Source organism: Hyaena hyaena, unplaced genomic scaffold (genome assembly GCF_003009895.1).
Source record: "Hyaena hyaena isolate Hyena2069 unplaced genomic scaffold, ASM300989v1 scaffold_109, whole genome shotgun sequence".
NCBI classification, from domain to species: Eukaryota; Metazoa; Chordata; class Mammalia; order Carnivora; family Hyaenidae; genus Hyaena; species Hyaena hyaena.
The window spans coordinates 2,627,673-2,648,582 of NW_024080740.1; the positions used below are offsets into that span (position 1 = coordinate 2,627,673).

The 20,910-nt window shown below is 35.7% G+C and overlaps 1 protein-coding gene across 9 annotated transcripts in view; it reads right to left on the reverse strand.

The window, feature by feature from the left end:
• PPP1R9A (protein phosphatase 1 regulatory subunit 9A) overlaps nucleotides 1-20,910 on the reverse strand; it is a 321,771-nt gene that overhangs the window by 89,722 nt on the left and 211,139 nt on the right. For all 9 annotated transcript variants that reach the window (XM_039236230.1, XM_039236233.1, XM_039236235.1 and 6 more), the window contains exon 6: nucleotides 15,621-15,756. In XM_039236230.1, the coding sequence (XP_039092161.1) occupies nucleotides 15,621-15,756 (136 nt within the window). The remainder of the gene's footprint in view (nucleotides 1-15,620; nucleotides 15,757-20,910) is intronic.

The following is a 20,910-nucleotide window of genomic DNA, read 5'->3' on the forward strand; positions in this document are numbered from 1 at the left end:
CAAAGAGTCTGATCAATTGCCACAATTTGTTTCCATGATTTGCCATCCCAAACTTAACCTGTTAGTCTGTAATTTTCCAAGTGACAGACTAATCAGATCATTGACAATAGCTCGAAAGTCAGTTAAAAAAAAAGAAATATACATATATATATATAACAAAGTTCATCAAGGGAAGTACTGGGCAGAGCTTTAAGAAGGGCCTTGTATTATGCCCATTGAGCAAAGTGACCATGTCCATTTTGGGATCTGCACAGCTAGTGCTGAGGCTGGACAGGCTAGTAGACAGACAGCTTAGCTGAACCCTTAGTGAACCAAGCCCATGCATTTCAAGAAACCTCTAGGAACTGAAGGCCTCAATGAGCTAGAGTCCATGTTTCTACAAAACGGAAAACTGCTTGTTCATGTAAATCTAAGATACTTCTGGGCCAAGTTGGTAGCTTTCTTGAATCTATCATTTCCATTTGACAAGCAAGGTTTGTTGGGCCTTTCCGACCTTATTGGTCAGGTGTTCAAGCTGATCTATCTCAAACTGAAAATATTAGACCAGAGGGTCACAAGGCCTCCATGGGTCAGACATGCAGTTTCAGTTCCCACAAGAGCTTAGAAGAAGGTTAATAGCTGCTTTTTTTTTTTTCCCTTCTTTTTTTTGGTTGCTGCATCAGACATGCAGTGTTATGTTGGGAAATGGCTGAGTCGTCTGGCAGCCAATACATGTTTAAATAAGCTGTGATTGCTCTTTCTTTGCCCGGAATTCTATATTGTTCCTGTTGGACCATTCGGGAGAAAATAGGGAGAGTGACTGACCTACATGTGCTACTATTAGTGTTCTCCATGTGGCAATCCCTGAATGGGAGAATCTCCACGGGCACTGATGGGACAAAGAAGGGCAGGTGTATATATAACACATCAGTTCCATTATACATGTAGCAGTGGAAGCCATAAAAATATGTTGCATCTGCCTTAAGGGTTCCATCCACAAGACCATTTTGCTTCCCTTCCCACTGTGGGCAGGCCCAAACCACATCAGTTGTATTTGGTCATCCTTTCTCACGATGGGATGAGTTAGGTGGTGATGTGTGAGCCAGTATCCACAGAACCATGAAGTTGAGTGCCTCCCCTCCCAAAGTTTCCCAGCATACTCAAGGGGTTTATATAGCATTCAGTCTCTCTGGAGGACAGAAAAGATCTTAGCCTGACCCCTGGTCACCTTCCTCCTTGCAGCAGCTGAGTTCGCGTTAGAGAAGGGAGGTCATCAAGGGGCATAGAGGCAGAGGGCAGCTTTGTGCCACTAATAAATCGCATTTATTTTCAGTTTTGAGTGGTGTGGTCATTTCTCATGGAAGTTTAACCAAACTTCCAGTGTCTACCACCTAAAGCGCCATATAAAGTGCTATATACCATTACTGATATGACCTAGTTAGCTTTGGAGAGTCTTTGACCCAGCAGTCACAGCTTAGCAGCAACTGTTATGGAGGCTATCTGAACCTGGGTTCCAATACTAAGTTGGATTTAGTTAGAACATAAGGAATGGGGAAGTTTTCCAACGTGGTAAGGCTGACTGTCAGAATTTAGCTAGATTGTTGTAGGACACTCTCTCATTCTCCAGCAGGTTACTTTCATCCGCACTATATACCGGTTAGGATCCAAATACTCATGGATGGTTTCCCACAGGACTTTGTCTGTCTCAAAGATCTCTCCCTGACAGGGCCAATGTTGACATTCCTTTGTAGCAACTAAGACGCGCCACAAAATACTTTGAGTCCTTTTACGGTCCAAATGACTACAGCTGGCATAATAAACTGCAGGAGGGGTTGAGTCAAAAGACAGCCGAAGTGTTGCTATTTCTCCTTAATTAGCATAATATGCCTTGCTCCATTCCCTCCACACTGAACTCACTAGGCTCTAAAGATTTCCCAGGCTCCTGAGTGTGACAATTGAAAAGCCCTTCCTTTCAAGCCAGGTGTTCAGTGTGTTTCTCTATGACTGTGGTCCAAGCAAGGTCAGAATGTTCCTCTAACCCAGAAACTTCCCTATTCCTTATGTTTGTACTAGTTGACACAGACTATCATATTTTTGTGCTGATTCCTCAAACCCCAATTTCCAAAGAATGCCAAGAAGAAGGCCGGATGATAACTGCACAAGCAGGCATGTGTGGAGAGGAACCCTAAGTTTAGGTAACCTGCACCTTTTATAACAGGCAATGTTACCACCCTTGCTCCAGGGGAGAGGACTGTCTGTACCTTCCAAGACTCTTCACCACACAAACACTGGATAGTCCAGAACAAAGGGCAGTCAGTGCCTCAGAAGTGTGAAAGTCTCATGGGGAATTGTTTCCCAGTTATTAGTTAATGGCGAAAAAAGTCTAGAAATTCAGCTGATTTTTTAAGTCCCTAAAATATTGTTCAATTTACCTTTTCAAAGATGGTCCAACTTGTAATCCTTTCCACATACTCTGCCTGCAGGCAAACTGGTCTTTTTATTTCTTGAACATATCCAATATTGACCCAACTTCTAAGTTACAGAAAACAAACCAAAACAACAAAAAACTTCTTGCAAATACAATATTTTTAAACAAACAATTCTAAATTCATACTTTTATTTTGTATATCCTTCACTGTGATGATTCTTTTACACTATGGTTATCTGCCCTTTGACAGGTTGCCTTGAAAGTGCTTTAAATTCTTTACCATATATATTTATTGTTTCCAAAGCAAAATAGCGAGCAAAACAAAATAGCGAGCTTCTTGGGAGTGTAAACTATATTTTTCCATGACTCAATACTCCTAATTCAATTCCTCCTAACAAATGCTACCTACTCACTAATATATAAATGCCACTGTCTTTAAGTCCCTGATAAATATATTCTATATGAAGAGGGAACTAAAGATCCCTATTTTTCCCACTGAGATCCAGAACTGAACAGTCAACAGACCAAAGCAGACCTCTGTAATTCAAATGTCACACTGCAATTTCAGATTGGCAGCCTTCCTTGTGTTTCAGTTTACTTGCCAAGGAAACAAGGAAGCTCTTATTCTGATGCCAGCAGAACTGTGGGAAGGGACACAGAGATTTGTATTTCCCCGAGTTTATAATCTGCAGAAGAGAACAACTACAGGGACCAAAGTGGCACATGTTATACAGTTATTTTAATAAATCTATAATTATACAGCAAATTCAATCTGGGAAAATAGGGTGTGTGCATATACAAAGTGACTCATGGGGTTGCAAAAATGCTAACAGATCATCAGATAGAACCAGGAGTTATAGAAACAAAAAGGTAAAATCAATACAAACGAAAAGGTAAAATCAATACGGCATAACTTCTATGGATTATCTGTGAATTAATGCTAAATACAATCTCAATTTTACAATTTCCTTTGAGAGAGAAGAAGTCTACTCCTTTCCTCCTGGCTATCTGATGATTCGCAGCAACAATTCTTTCTGACAAAGTCTCTGTAACGCCAGGACTCAAAGGTCAGTTTTTCTGGCATCTGTAGGCTGGACAACCCCAGCGCTGATCGCAGCGAACCCCTTCCCTCAAACTCCCATCATCCGAGGCCTGCTACTACACATATCCTGTTTCACTAGGTCTGTCTGGGGCTGGGTGGGGAAAGGTGTGATTTTAAAGAAGTATCATGAGACTGTCACATTGAGGCAAGTACGAGGCAGAGTCTCAGAGTCATTAAGTGCTGGGGAGCAGGAAGGAGGTCAGGGTCACTGTATATCCATGGAACTGCTAATGTAAGAACTGTACCTGACAGATTTTAATTTTTTCATTAAATATTGAATTGACAGAAAGATATTTATAAAACATATAGGCGGTATATGAATAATGATAAAGCCACTACCAATGAACAACCTAGTACAAGAAAAGGAGCAGTATCACCACATGGTAAGTCCTCTGTGTGTGCTCTCCTGCTCCGAGTTTAGTTGCTTGCCCTTCAAAGTAATTCTGCTGAATATTATCATTCTTGGTTTTTCTTTATTTTTATATCTATGTATAGCAAACCAATGTATCATTTGTTTTTAATAGCTTTAAACGTCATATAATGGAATCCTATTGTATTCTTGTGTGCCTTTCATATTTAAATGGTATGTTCCTGAGATTCTACCAGTTGTGGCGTTGCTGAAACAGCTTCTGTGCATCATTCCACTGTAAGAATGCACCACGGTATTTTCACCCATTCTCTTGTTGGTAAAGATATCAGTGTGTCCAATTTTTTTTTTCTCTCTGACAAGAGAAGTATTAGAACAATTCTTATAGCTCATGTATATAAAACTCTTACTAAGTGTTTGGTTGAAAATATACTTGTTCAATCAACTTCACTAGATAACGTCAGATTGTTTCTCAAGGTGGATGGCCGATTCATATTCCTGTGTGCAGAGAATAAAAGTTCCTTTAACTCCACATCCTCACCAAAACTTAAAATATCCCATTTAAATCAATTCAGTAGATATCAAATGGTATTTCATTTTGGTTTTTAATTTTCACATCCTGATTGCTAATATGTTTGGGTATTTTTTTCATATGTTCATTGGCCACGGAGGTTTCTTCTTCTATGACATGACCATTAAAGCCAATGGTATCCTTGGGGTACCTGGGTGGCTCAGCCGGGTGAGCGTCTGACTTCAGCTCAGGTCATGATCTCATGGCTCGTGGGTTTGAGCCCCACACTGGGCTATGCTGACAGCTTGGAGCCTGAAGCCTGCTTTGGATTCTGTGTGTGTGTGTGTGTGTGTGTGTGTGTGTGTGTGTCTCCCTCTGCCCCTCTCCTGCTCATCCTCTGTCTCTCTGTCTCAAAAATAAACATTAAGGGGCGCCTGGGTGGCTTAGTCGGTTAAGCGTCCGACTTTCGCTTAGGTCATGATCTCGCGGTTCGTGGGTTCGAGCCCCGCGTCGGGCTCTGTGCTGACTGCCCAGAGTCTGGAACCTGCTTCGAATTCTCTCTCTCCCCATCTTTCTCTGCCCCTCTCCTGCTCATCCTCTGTCTCTCTCTCTCAAACCAGAATGAATAAACATTAAAAAAAATTTTTTTAAGGGAATAGTATTCTTTTCTTATTGGCTCACAGAAGTGCTTTTTATGTGACTCTATCAGTTTGTTATTTTTCAAATATTCTCTTCCAGCTTCCGGCCTGCCTTTTTTGCTTACCTAAAGGTATTCTTCTGGTGAACAGAAGTTCTTAATTTTAATGTAGTCAATTTTCTCAACCCTTTCCTTTATAGTTTTGCTTTCTTAGGTGTTTTGTGTAGAAAAATTTCTTACATTGAGGTCATAAAGATAGTCTTCCACAGTGTCTTCTAAATTTTCTTTTTGCATCTAAGTAGTTGATCCACCTGGAGTGAATTTTTGGCTACAGACTGAGATGGGGATAGCAACCACACCATTTTCCTTTCACTGAGAAGCCTAACATTCTCAAGCTCACCTGGAGTGAGATCTGCATGACTAATCCGATTTTCATATATGTGAGGGACTGCTTCCGGACTCCTTGACCAACTTGCTCCTTCTTTTGCTCCAGGGAGTAAATTTCTACAGCTTAGTAATAAATATCTCTCTTCTAAAGCATGTAAAATGTTATCTTTTTTCTGGTGCATTGTTCTTTCCTATGGATTTCAGCAACAGCTCACCAAAATTCTATTTTTAAATTCTTTACAATTCTTTTTACTGGCATCGCATTGAATGTATAAATCAACTTAGAGAGAACTAACTCAGTTAAACTACTGAGTCTTCTAATTCATAAACAAAGCTGCTTTTTCCTTTCAGATAAGCTTTCTTTAATATATTTCAATAAAATTCTTTCCACGAGGGTCTTACCTATGTCTTGCCTTTTCCCAAAGTAATTAATAATTTATAAGTTTTTTTTCTCTCCATAGACACATTGAAATACATGCTATATTTTATATATATATTTATATATATATATATATTAATTATATGCCTGGCAAGTTTGCTAAAGTCTTATAATATTTGCAGTAATTGATCTATAGGTATATTTGAGGTTTTCTAAATAGATAATCACATCACCTGCAATAATAACAGTTTTAGTTCTTGGGGCATTGGGTGGCTCAGTCGGTTAAGTGTCGACTTGGTTTCGGCTTAGGTCATGATCTCGTGGCTCTATGGGTTTGAGCCAAACTTTGGGCTCTGCACTGGCAGCACGGAGCCTACTTGGGATTCTCTGTCTCCCTCTCTCTCTGCCTTTCCCCTACTCCTGCTCTCTCTCAAAAAATAAATAAAACTTTCAAAAAAGTTTTATTTCTTCTTTTCCAATACACTTCTTTACTTTTCTTGCCTTCTGGTATGATGTCAAATGCAAGTAGTGACTGATTTTCAAATATGAAACCATACTTGCATTATTGGCTAAAGTCAACATCATCATATATCTCTTTTAAATGTTCTTGGATACGATTTAATATCTTATTTAGGCTTTTTGTTTTGTTTCTGTTTCTTTTTTTTTTTTTGGTATTGTCTTATGAATACAATGGGCTTATAAGTCTTCTTTATCATCATTATTTGGTTTGGTAGCGAGGTTATACCTCATTACCTCATACATCTCACACTCTCAAGGTTTTACTACATTCCTAGTATCAGAGTTGTACTACTTTCATTTTTGTCCTCTGGAAGAAGTTATACAGGACTAGAGATATTAGTTCCAGTTTGGTATAATTGATAAAATAACTGAGGTCTTATCTTTTTTTCCTTTCTTCTTTTGTTCTCCCTTCCCTACTCACTTCCTCCCGGCATCCACCCTCTTCTGCTGTCTGTTACTCATGGTGATTTGTAATTTGAAATTGTGAGCTCATTTTTTTTTTTAGCTTTAAAATTTAGGCTTTGGTTGAAGATGAATGCCTCAATAAAGGGTATGTTTTTTTTTTCTCTTAAAGGTAGGATAAATTCAGGTTGCTGTGATCAAAGTGTCTCAGGAAAAATTTTTTCTTCCCTTCAACCCAGCACCAAGGTTTAACAAGGCAATTTCTCACACAGTGAAAGTTTAGATTGCTTTTCATCTTATAAAGTAGTGTAGTCCATGGGACTCAAGCTTCTCCAATTAGACAGCCCACTTTGGGTGGGCACTGGGCTTTGTCTACTGTAACCCAAAGCAATATCAATTACAGCCTCATCATAATATGCAGAACATTTAGGATAATTATAACATTACAAAGGTGAAAGAAGCCAGATATTAAAAAGTATGTACTTATGGTTCTGTTCAAGTGACATTCTAAAATTGATAAAATTAATCTATAGTGTTAGAAAACAGATAGATGGTTGGTTTTGGCTGAGAATAACTGCAAAGTTCAATAAGGAAATTATTTGAGGTAATGAAAATGTCCTGTATCTTGACTGTGATGGTGGTTATTCATGAAACTGTCTACCTATATAAATACATTGAAAATTGGTGCACTTTATTATTTATAGATGATCCTTCATTAAGATTGACTTTAATATATGAAATATGAATATATAATGATTTAAAAAATCAAATTATACACTTAAGATCCACACATTTTACTCTGTCAATTTTATGTCAATAAAATAATTTTTAAAATCCTTTTAAGAACTGGAATTCCAGAAATCCATTAAGAATTCTTACCACTACCCTTACAAGCATCAGTATCAGTTTAAAATAAATGGGAGTACTTATAAGACCTGCTAAACTTCCATAATAAAGCTGCTTTAGTACACTGGTCTTCAGTCAGGTCACCATTTAGTTCTTACTGCTGATGAAAATATATTTGTATGACTAATGGCTATTGGGCAAGAGAAGAGAAGATGGCCAACTATGCAGTATTGATCTTGACATCACTTAGGCTATTTCAACTATTCTGTTTCTATTGCATGTTTATTCAGTTATGACTAAAAAGAAATCATGTCAATGTGAGTCACCAAATTCCTATTTCTAAAATCCAAAATTTCTCAAGGAATAAAGTATGTATATTCATTTCTTTTTCTCGTTTTACATGCAAACATTTCTGGTGCAGTGTGATAGAGACAAGGTCTTCTTGCAAATTCATGTTCTTTCAGAACAAGTAAAATACAGAAGTAAAAGCCCATGGAAAAGTGCTAAATCTAAAATACCAAAGGACAAGTACAGATTACTCCTCAGTCCCTATCTGCAATCTCTAGTCTTGCTAGGCTTGACAATCCTTTTAACCATGTACACGATGCCAGTCTTCCCTATCTCAGATTATTCTCCTAACTAAATTTTATTCTCCTCATTTAACTCTATTCTCCAATGTTCATCTTAATACCTTTTGAGGGATTCAATTCAGTTCAATTTCTTGGCTTCCTCTATTCTGCCCAGTGCTAGACTCATGTACTACATATTAAAAATCAACCAGCTATTGAAACCCATCATTAAAGACATTACAAACTAGTGGGGGATATTTATGGGTAAATAACGATAGAGGGAGAGAGATGTGCAGTACTACTGACTCAGGGAAAAGGGCCCCCCACCCACCTGAGAAAGTCTAAGAGGGCTTTGCAGAGAAGACACATGAAATCTAAACTGAGACCTGAAATATGAACACGATTACAGGGCATACAAGGGTGACCAAGAAAGAATGTGTGCAGGGAATGGCATTCCAGGAAGAGAAGAGAGAAGGAGCAGGGGTGTGGGAAAGCCACAGGATCCCTTGGGTCCACTGGACAGTAAGGCTGAAAGGGTCCATCTCCCATGGTGCCTTTTTAGGTGGCTTTTATAAGAGGCACCTGTTTGGTATGAAATTATATTCAGCTTACAAATGTTCTTAAAGTTGGAAAAATACTGTCCTTTGTATTTATTTCTGTGACATCTCTTTAACAGTGCAAAGCCTGTGGTTCATCACTGTGCTACAGAATTGTTCTAGCATGATTTCTAGGATGTATAATGTCTATACTCTCAGAAGAATTTAATGACATAGAAAATTTGATAGAGTTTATTTAGTATTTTGTAAGTCACTCATGAATAAATATCATCACAACGTGGTAGTCTGAAAGAAGATAACATGAAAATATTCAAGTCACTTGCATTATGATAAAATAAAGAAAATAAACTACAAAAGATGACATTACTTAGGTAAAGGTTTCTATTTTAACCTCTATCTTCCCTTACACTATCCATCTTCCTGTCTGTGCTCAATATGATAAATAATAATGTTTTCACATATAAAGAATATATTTCTAAAGAGGATCTTCCAAGTGAAGGCGGATGTCTAACTCTAGGAGATGTGTGTGTGTATGAACCTATACACTGCTTAAGCCAGATCAAGCACGGATACAATTTTCACCTAAATGTTTTCCTAGCATCTTATGATTCTAGGTTTCAAGGACAATGAACAGTACTGTAGATTTTAGGATCACAAACTAAAGGATGTAATTAAATTTAATGATTTTAAAGATACAAATTGAAGACTATAAGCAAATTGTTAAAAATGTTTTATATTTCTATTTATCAGGCTTCTCTTATCATCATAATCCAATCTCTATTATTAAAATAAACATACTTGACTTGGGGCTGACCTGGGTGGCTCAGTTGGTTGAGAGTCCGACTTCGGCTCAGGTCATGATCTCACGGTTCGTGGATTTGAGCCCCGCATCGAGCTCTGTGCAGACAGCTAGCTCAGAGCCTGGAGCATGCTTCAGATTCTGTGTCTCCCTCTCTCTCTCTGACCCTCCCCTGCTCATGCTCTCTCTCTCTCAGAAATAAATAAATAACAATAAAAAATTAAAAAAAAATAAACATACTTGACTTCCATCTTTAAGCTCCTCCGTTTCTGTTACTAGCAGCTAAAGATAATGAGAATTGCTTTATTACTTAACGTGTAATACGCCTTTAGACATTTTGCTATGTCCACTGTGTAAATCATGCAAGTAAGTGCTTCTATAATTTAAAGATACTCTGCATTTAATTTTTTGAAAAATTAAAAACTTCGTATCCAAAGATTATTTTCTAAAACAACAACACTGGAATTAAAAACAATGTGTACACGTATAGGAGGATTAGGAGGAACTTGACGGAGGAACAAGGGGGAGAAGAAGGGCGGAAATGGTGGGGGAAAGGGAGAGAGGCAAACCATGAGAGACTCTTGAATGCTGACAAAAACTGAGGACTGATGGATGGGGGGGCGAGGGGGGATGGGCATGGAGGAGGACACTTATGGGGATGAGCACTGAGTGTTATGTGGAAACTAATTTGACAATAAACTATTTGTAAAAAAAAAAAAAGTATTGTTAAAAAAATAAAACCACAGGCTCAAAAAAAAAAAAAACAACAATGTGTACACTGCATCCTATAAACATCATACAGCTTTGTCCTTGGGTATCTTTTTCTTCCCCTTTAATATGAATTACAAAATATTTAAAGTGTTAAGGGTTAAAAACAACCATGGTTAAACGTTAGGGAGTGAGTCCAACTTGCAGAACCTGCATCTGTAATAAGTGCTACATTTCGGAATTAAATACTATTTTCAAATGATAATTTTTCCAACTATTATTCAACATACAAAACGGCTCTAGGAAGTTCTTCTGAGCACAGAGCTAGTTAACAAGACACACAGAATATTTAATTTCACACATGAAGCAGAAAAGTACAGATAAGCATTATTTTCCACCAAAAAACAAACCTTAAGGAAATAGTTGTTATTGTTATTGCAGTTGCCAGACACTCCTTGCAATTCAGCCACAGTGTTCTAAAATGGTTGACAATAAAGATTAAAGAAGGCCTTTTCCCCATTAGAGTAGCCTAATGATAAAGGACAGAAAAAACCCTGAAGTTCCGGTGCCTGCTATAACGCACATGTTTGAGAAGTGAGAGAATGACCCCCACTCCTAGGTTCTCAACATTAAGAACAATATAAAGTCAATGCACATTATTAAAAGGCCATCCACAGTAATTGCAATCTCTTGTTCACACAACACAAGCTGTTTCCAACCAGGAACAGCAAACAGCAGGAGTCAAATTTAATGTGATCCCTGTAATGCTTTTCACCTAAAAATTGTATTCTTATAAACCATTCAACACTTATGAAAACCATAGCTTCCACTGTATTTCTGTCTCTAATTATTACATGTTAACACAAGCAATAAAAATGCATATTTATGTAGGTAGCTGCTCTAACTCGTATTCAGTACTTTAAAAGATTCTAAAAACTAAACTACTGTTCTCATGATATAGATATAATAATATTAATTCCAGTAGTGAAAAAAATTATGGAAGTGAGATTAAATTATGTCTTAAGAGAAGGAGCCTCAGTTTCTAGAGTGATGATTAACCTTGTCATAAACTACTGCCTGAAGAGACTTTGAAATAACACCTATAATCTAAGACTTTAAAATGTAATAAGTATAATATTTTAAGAGTATATTTTAAAAAGCAAACCAAAATCATATAATTTCAAAGTGCAGGTAAAATAGTTTTTTAAATGTGAATGACCATATGTATTTCCTAATTCAAAAAAGTGGTACAGCACCAGTTCATACTTCGTTTCTAGGCTGAGCCCAATTGTATTTCACACTGCATAATGATCTTTGATAGAAACATCTACCCACAATTTACAGCCATGACCCATGTTACACAAAACATATACCAAAATTACATCCTCCCCCCATTCAAAAACAAGACATTGATAGTTGTGGAGTATGTCAGGAGATTAAATTTGTTACTGAAAATTAAAATCTAGTTGAAAAATTTACCATACCCCCAGAATTTCGTGAGATAGTGCTGACTGTGAGAGGGGCTTACTGAAATCCTCCATCGTTACCTTCCAGATTGTTTAAAAAAGAAAGAAAGAAAAAGAAATGAACAATAATTCTATTATCCAGAAATGCAATTGCTAATTACAGATATATTCAGATCTATATTTTAAATGTTTCAGTTACTCAGATTTAATCTTCCTCTTCTTTACAGGATTCTGCCCTTTATTCTTCGGGCTTTGGGCAGGGCCCTTTTAACTTTTTTAAAAAATCACAGTGTTAACAGAGAATAAACAGAAACAGGAACGTAAATTAAAATTGATTTGGCTATTTGCTTAGTTTAAACTTTTCTGGTTTAAATATTTGGGAAAAAAACCAGAAAGAGTAGAAATTTAAGTAAAGTTTGGGAATTATCTATCAATTATGAAATACTGAATTACCACTTATAATTTCCTAAAGCATTAAAACAGCTATATGCAAGCACACACAATACATGATATGTTACTCTTAATCCTAAATATGGTTTTGATAGAGAACTACTGTACTTTTACAATTTCAGAATATATTTCTCACGTTGCAATGTTTTCCCTATAGGCAATTCAAGTAAGAAACTCCCCTCTGTCAATGTTACAAGTTCCAAGTAAGAATCAACCTTGGATGATTTGACCCAAACCAGAAGCTATCTATCCTTCAGTAGACAATGCTGATCTAAGCGCTGGCTCTGGAAATTAGTTGGATGAACTCGTTTGTTCTGCATTTAATTAGAGGTTTTCCTGGCTGGCCCAGGGAATGTCACAGGGAATATTGTGAAATAAAAATGATTCTAACTTTGAAATCACAAGATGATTCCACAAATGATAAGAAGAGTGAGAAGCCAAGTGATTGATCACACAATTCAGGATTAATAACAATGTGTAGATCAAAACATTGTTTAATTACATATAAAATTAACTCAGTTATTCAAGGACCATTTACCCACTGGATAACCAATATTGGTTCTTCTCACCTTCATTATGTCTCTTGGTCATTTTACTTTTCATTAACAAAGAGTGAGAGAGTAAATAAAAAATAGGGACATACCACTCAAATTGACTTAACACTATTTGGTAGCATTAGTAAAAAAAAAAAATTAACTTAAATCAAGTAGATAAAGTATTTATGCAAGAGTGGGTTTTCATTATTTGCACAGCTTCATTTCTCCTATGCACAGAAAATTAACAGTTGGTTTTGACTGAGCATGTTTTGGCAACACACAAGAAAGGGAGAATTATAAGTCAGAGAAGAGCATGAGAAAGAGACAAAGAAAAAGATTCCTTGACCTTTCCAGTAAAGTGAAGGTTACTTGGAATAACATAGTAGCAAGCATCTGATTTCTATTTCTACAACTTGAAGACAGAAGAAAAAGTTTAACCTAGAGCTAAACTCTAATTTAAAAAACAAAATTGTACACTCAATTATTCTTCCCTTTATGTCCTATCTTCATAAGATACTTATGGATTATCTAGAATAAGATTAATTCTCCAAGTACTAGACTCTCCTATTATTAGAAATACAGAATAAAGAATCATGTAACCTAAATATTACAAGAAACTCCATTACTCAAAACAGGAATCCTCTTCCCAACATCTCTCGTTCCCCAGTTACTGTGTGTGTCTGAACAGAGACAGACCCATCAGCCCACTCCATTCAAAAACAGCAAAGTGTTGTAAAGAGTCCCAACTTCGGAGACAGGAAGACTCTATTCCCACCCTAAATCTGCCAACTACTGGCTGTAGGACTAGAAAAAGCCTAGTTTGCTTTGTTTGCTTCATTTTTAGAAAAAAAGTCTCTTCTGTGTGCTCTAAAGAGTATATGAAATCATGCAGGGAAATGCACTTTGCAAAGTGCCAGGCACTGAATATTTATTTACCCTTCTTAGTCCTGAAAAATACCTGGCTCAGGTGACAATCAACTTCGCTTTCTTTAAAAACAAAACAAAACAAAACAAAACAACCCTAGGCTAACAAAAACATCTTCATGATGTGTTAAGTATAAAAGGTGAGTAACAAATACTCATTTTGCGTTTACTCAAATTAGAGAAAATCTAGCATCAAACAACCAGCTTTAAGGGACCTGAGTTGAAAGCTTTTGGGGCTGAATAGAATCAATTCCTCAAAATAACTGGAAGAATGTAGTATGTAGCATGTGATCTAAAATTTTCACTAGGAGAGCCTTAAAGAACTATCTTATTTTACCTCTTTCCTTTTTAGACTTGATGTTTTATTTCACAGATTCTTGGGCTATTAAAAGCTAGAAAGAATTCAGAATTTTAGCCCAATTTATTAAAGCCAAAGACACTGAGGCCCACAGTCTGGAAAGCCTGGCCTCTTCATCTTCCCCCACTTGATGTCTTCTGAGCTGCCCTGAACTTCACCTCCAAATTCTTTCTAGCAGAGTGAGCAGGTAAAAACCAAACCTGCAGAGAATGGTTCTATAATCCTAAAATAGGCTTGCAGCCAAACCAAATCAGGGTCTTTGACAAAACACAAAACACTAGCACAGAGAACTGAAGACCACTAGGTAAGGTGAAAATTTAAATATTTGAGGAAATTGTTTTTCCCCACTTTTTAACTTCTAAATCCAAGATAGCATTTTCATATGTAATATCTCAGAATAAAAAAATACTTGCCATTTCAAATGCACTCTGCAGGTGAAATATTACATCAACTATATAAGATTCTAAGAGACTAATTCATTCATATGAAGACTTTGTAATGTTTATTCTTTGATCAAAAGTTAAGTGACATACCACTTTTTGCTTTTCTACTACAATACATGGAGAATACATCCTCATTGAACTGCAATCATATAAAAAACTAATATACATTTGGGTTAAAACATTCCAGACTAAAAATACATAAAAATATTTCAATGTCTGTTTATTAATCTTCACTATGTCCTGGCTAGAAACCAGAAAATAGAAAATAAAAGCTCTGGAAAAAGAATATATTCAGATGAGCAGAGGTTGAACATAAGAAGCTGCACCGTCCTTACATCAGCTGGTATAAATAATATATGTTTTACCTGAATATTTACTATGTTTATGGAGTATGAAATACCATGATTAAATTATTGATGGATTTTTTTTGACATTCCAATATGAAACACATGCATGTTTAAACATGTTTATAATAAAGCATGTTGTCCCATTATATCAATGTACATTTGGCATTTACATTAGAAATAGACCAGCATCTGTATTGCATTATAACGCACAAGGTTTTCAGAGAGCCATTTTCACTTGGGGGTTAGCTTCTATTCATTTACTTGATCTTCTACAGAGAGCAGGATGCAAAATTATTCCAATATGTATCTACTCTAAGGAATATGTGCTGGTGGAAAGGCTTTGTTCTGCACTATGTTAGCACAAATCACAGTGAGCAGTTCCAAAGAATTTTCTTCTCCCGGAAAAAAAGAAACCTGAAAACACTCAGCATTTTTGAGTACTTTCCTGTGTATGTTTGTGTATGTATATGTGTGTCTTTCTTCAATCAAAATGTTTACTCATTTTTTTGTTCAAAAAGCATTACAAACTTACTGCAGAAAATTGGGGGAAAGTCGAAAAAATATAAAGCAGAGAGAGAACATCACCAAATTCCAACAATAAAGACAGCTACCATTCGCATTTTGGTATTTTAATTCTTTTTTGTTTCAGTGAATTTCTTTAAATAGCACAAAGATGACTTCTTTGATTCCAAAGTCTTCATGCTGTAAATAGGATATACCATTACTTGATTCATCAGTTAATAACAAATGTAATATTTCTTTTCTGTGGAGTTGAATGTAGACATGTTCTCCATGAGAAACTGCAAAGAACCTATCCTACTTTTTCACGGCAAAGAGTTTTGTAAAGTAGGAATGTGGTGGGAAACAAGGTAGGAGGGACGTTTGCGAGCACCAAGCACCGCTTACCTCATCATCGTCGGCGTCGTACTGGGCGTAGTGCTGTTCCAGCAGCTCTCTCTGGCGCCTTTCTTGTTCCAGTGTCTGGCTTATCAACTGGGCAACCTCACTCACTTGTCCTGGCTTTTCTCGCCCAATAACAAATCTGTAGGAAGGTGAAAGGAGACTAAGACAGTTAGACTCTTGGGCAGAAAGAAGCACTTAGAAAAGGAACTAAGCTTGACAGCTCATCACGGTCCATCAAACCTCAAGAAAATAATATCACATACACACTCTAAATGGTATACCTGGGTGGAAGGTATAGTTCCCTGAGCAACTGAAGAGGTCACTGCAGACACAGCCCAAAGGAAAAGAAAGGGAAAAGTAAAGGACGATAAAAAAATTTCTTTGGGAGAAGAAAAAAGAGATGTGATCCATTCTACACTACTTCACACACTTCTGATGCCCTACAAAGTGGACGCAAACTCATAATTTCCTGTACAATTGAACCTGAGAATCATTTCCACAATACTGTCCTCTTTACAGTGTAAAAACTGCTTCAAAAACGTTCTGAGGAATAGCATGCCTTAGGTGGGTTAGTGGAGAGGGGCACAGACTTTTGCTAAGTTACTCTAACTTTGGAGATACAAAAAAAGAAGGGGAAAGAAAAGAACAACTAAATTAAGGAGAGGTGATGAATTTGAAAATTTGCTTTTGGAGAAAGAGGTGTTATGAGGAAGGTTGTGGTTTCAAGGTACAAAGGGAAATACCTGTTCATAGTAATTACTGTAAGAAAAAAAAAGTATAAAGTAAAAGGAAGGGAAGTCATTTACTTATTGCAAAGTTACATATAATTATGATACATCTTCATCAATACTATGTATCTGGCTCAACAAGTTAATATTCACTTCCTTACATCTTTTCACACTAATATACGGTTCTATTTTTCTAAAAATATATGAGTAGTACACATGACTTAGTTTCTATATATCATTTAATTTCATTATTTTGAGTGTGTCTCTTTGTTTAATCTTGTTTCTATACTCAGAACTGATGCTTTCCTCTGATTAGAATAGATTGCTATCTTTGATCACAAGTTTAAATGAAATATACCACCATTCTCTGTACAAATGCACTAAAAGTCAAAATTTTTATACTTAGATGTTAGTAATTTCCTTTATAGCAGTATTTTTATGTAGTTTCAAACAGGATTCTGAAATTATGCTCAGGTGTTCATTTATCATTTGAGTTGTTTTCCTTGGGGATCAATTATGAATAGAATTTGTAAATTCTATAATTTCCATTCTTATTCAGGTATAAGTTACACATAATAATATATCAATTTTAAATGTACAATTTGATAAGTCTGACAAATGTATAAAACTAAAATCACCACATCAATAAAGACATAGAAAATTTCCATCAACCTAAAATATGCCATTTCCTTTTCTAGAAAATCATCCTCACCGTGTGCCTAGATTAGGTTTGCTTTTTCTATAGTTTCATAAAAATGGAATCACAGAGTGTCTCACTTCTTTGGCTTACCATAATGTTTTGGTCGATAAGTCTATCCATGCTGTTTCAAGTTTCAGTAATTCATTCCTTTTTATTATTGAATAGTATTTCCTTGTACCAGACGTACTACATTTGGTTTGTCTATTCTTCTATTGATGGATAACTGAGTTGCATTTTGGATATTATAAGTGAAGTTACTATAAACATTTGTGTGAAAACCTTTGTGGAGACATGAATTTTCATTTCCCTTAGACAAATAACTAATAGTGGAATTAGCATTGGATAGCAGCATATGTTCAACTATTAAAGAAATAGCTAAATTTGTTTTCAAAGTGGTGGCACCATTTTATAGTCCTACTAGCAATGCATGAAAATTACAGTTGCTTTATATCTTCATCAACACTTGTCTTTTAACCTTATACCTTAAAACTTACAATGATTTTAATTTCCAATGCTTTGATGACCAATTATAGTAAGAAGCCATTCATATATCTTTTCCAGTGAAATACCTTTTCAACTCTTTTGCCAATTAAAAAAAAAACTGGGTTGTCTGGTTTTTTGCTATTGAGCTGTAATGGTTCTTTATATATTCGGGATGCATACTCTCAATAATCTTCTAATCCTCATAATCCTCTAAATAACAAATACACATAGATACATACAAACGTACAAATAATGCATGCATATCTGTCTTTCTGACTTATTATCTTCTCCCAATCTGGGGTTTACCTCTAAATTTTCTTAACTGTGTCTTTCAAGGAAGTCCAGTTTATCATTTTTGAAAAGACTTGTGCCTCTTGTTTCCTAAGAAATCTTTGCCTAATTTAAGATAGCTAAGATTTTTCCCATTTTTTTCTAGAAGTGTTAATGTTTTGATTTTATCTTAGGTCTATGTTACCTTTCAAATTAATTTCCATGCATGACATTTGATAAAGGTGGAGTTTCATTATTTTCCAAATAGATAACCAGCTGTTTCAAAACCATTTGCTGAAAAGACTATTCAATACTTCCATTGAATTACTTCACCACATTTGTTGAAAATCAGTTGACTATATACTTGTGGGCTGATTTTTGGACTTTTCCAACCTATTCTAATGATGTATTTATCCTAGTGTCAGTATCAAACTGCCTTGATTACTATATTGAATATTACTATACTATATTGAAACTGGGTGGTGTGAATTTTCCAGCTCCGTGTTTATTTTCCAAAACTATTTTGACTATTCTTAAGTTATCTGCACTTTAATATAAATTTTAGAGTCAGCTTATCAATTTCCTTCAAAAGCCCACTGATGTTTGATCTGGGATTGCTTTGAATCTATAGATCCATTTGAGGAAAACTGACATCCTAATATTGAGCTGATCCATGAAGATGGTTCATCTCTACACTTATTTAGATTTTCTTTACTTTCTTTCAGTAATACACTACAATGCTCAGTGTAAGGCTGTAGCCATAGTTTGTTAAATTTACCTCTATTCATGTTTTTTTCAAGTTAATGTGAGTGGTACTGATTTTTTAATTTGTTTCTGATTGTTTCTAGAATACAGAGATACAACTGATTTTTTAATATTGGCCTTGTATTTTGTGACTTTGCTAAACTCACTTATTAATCATAGATTTTTATATATTCCATAGAATTTTTCTATATATAAGATCATATGCACTATGAAGGCATTTTTATTTCTTCTTTTCCTATTTATTTATTTAATTTGGAGATATTCACTTTCTATGATGAAAGATACATAAAGTCTTTAATATGCCCAACTAATCTAGAGATATAATTACTATCTTGAATTCATTATATTTTTGGTCAAAAGTCAGAAATGAGATATAAACATAAAGCAATTAACAAACTCCTATCCTAGAAAGAAAGATTTAGGAAAACCTAAATTGACCCTTTATGTTTCTTCAAATGCCTACTAGAGTGGGGTTTGAGAGAGAATCACCTACTTACCAGTAAGCTGACAGGAGCTTGAAGGAAAGCTATTAATGTACAAAATGCTATTAATGGGAAATAGTATAGCCAAAGTAAAAGGCAAATAAGAATTCACATTCATTTAAGCTATCAATTCTTTAAACTCATTTGAGAATTACATTGTCAGATCTTTCCGTTGAACGGTGTTCCCTAAGAATGGAGAAGTTTCTTTCCTCTACAAGGCAAGTGTTTAAAATTACTCTGAGCACAAGTTAGGGAGAGAAATAGATAAGACTTGGTTCACTTGCCAAAGAGGTGGAACCAGTGCTGATGGATCTAGAGGTGAATGAAGGAGTCTTAAGATTTTGTGAGACATTTTAAAGCAGGAAATTATTTTTAAAGCCCAAATCATAATATTAGAGTGTACCATACATAATAAATTATATAATAAACCAAAGCTCCAATACAATGTACAAGCTTTTTCCTGTCCTCAAAACATGATCTCTAATTCCAAACCAGAATTATTTGTCATGCTAAAACTAAAAAACAAAAGACAAAAAAAATCACCCAGGAAACAAAAACACAAAGCCACCAACAACAAACTAAATATATGTAGAATTAAAGTTTCAGAAGAAACAAGAATTGTTCCACATGACATAAGAAACCAGCATTTCAAATTATGAAGGCATAGTTGCTCAAATCACAGCATGGCTTTCTAAATTTGCCCCTAAAATTTACCATTATTCACTGTTTTTCCAGTATTAGTCTGTATTCAAAATTACTTTACAGTCTGACAGAATAGAAGTGATTTGTAATTGTATATAAAGTAGATAATCCATCTCATGAAATATACTTTTAAAGTGTTCTATTAAAGTACAACACATGTCTTCATTCAGGCAGCTATTTGGGGTAGCATTTTAGCACTTAGCTACATACATCCTTAAAGCCTTATAATCTAGTATCATTTATAATTCATATGTGCAGTAGTAGAGTGTCATCCTGATAAGTATGGTTCAGAGGGAAAACACCCAGAAGTGGGACTAAACTAAATTCCATGCCTTATTTTTTCCTCACGTTATAACAGGTATCTACTCCATGTGTCTAAAAGAGCAAAAAGAGAATAAAAGGTGGTATGGGGTGTTTGGGCAGCTAAGTCGGTTAAGCGTCCAACTCTTGGTTTTGGCTCAGGTCATGATCTCATGTTTTGTGAGTTAGAGCCCTGCATGGAGGTCCTCACTGACAGCATGGAGCCTGCTTGGGATTCTCTCTCTTCTTTGCTCTCTGCCCCTCCCTCCCCACCCCCTCTCAAAAAGTAACTTTTACTTTTTTAATTTAAAAAATTTCTTTAATGTCTTATTTATTTTTGAAAGAGACAGAGCACAAGCAGGGGAGGGGCAAAAAGAGAGGGAGACAGAGAATCCAAAGTAGGCTTAGGCTCTGAACTGTCAGCACAGAGCCGAATGCGAGGCTTGTACCCAGGAACCATGAGATCATGACCTGAGTTGAAGTTGGTTGCTTAACAAACTCAACCGCCCAGGCCACCCCAATAAATAATTTTTTTTTTTTTTTAAAAATGTGGTATAGACATGAAAGGACGTTTGACACTATTATTATTCTGAGGAAAGTGGTAAAATCTCCCACTTGGAAAATGTGTAACATTCAAATTACCTTTCTATATGTTACATGTTTGGTCCATTTTTAAGGTGTCTCTATAAATATGGACTCCTCTATCAGTGTGTGTACAATCTAGCACATGTAGAATTGGGTAGAAGATGCAAAATGTAAAGTAAGGGTATTATTTCAATTATGAATTTGCGCTATGGATATGTTGCAATAGTACAATTAAGGGCTTAAAAGTGTCTGTAAAAGGGAGAAAAGGCTTTGATAGG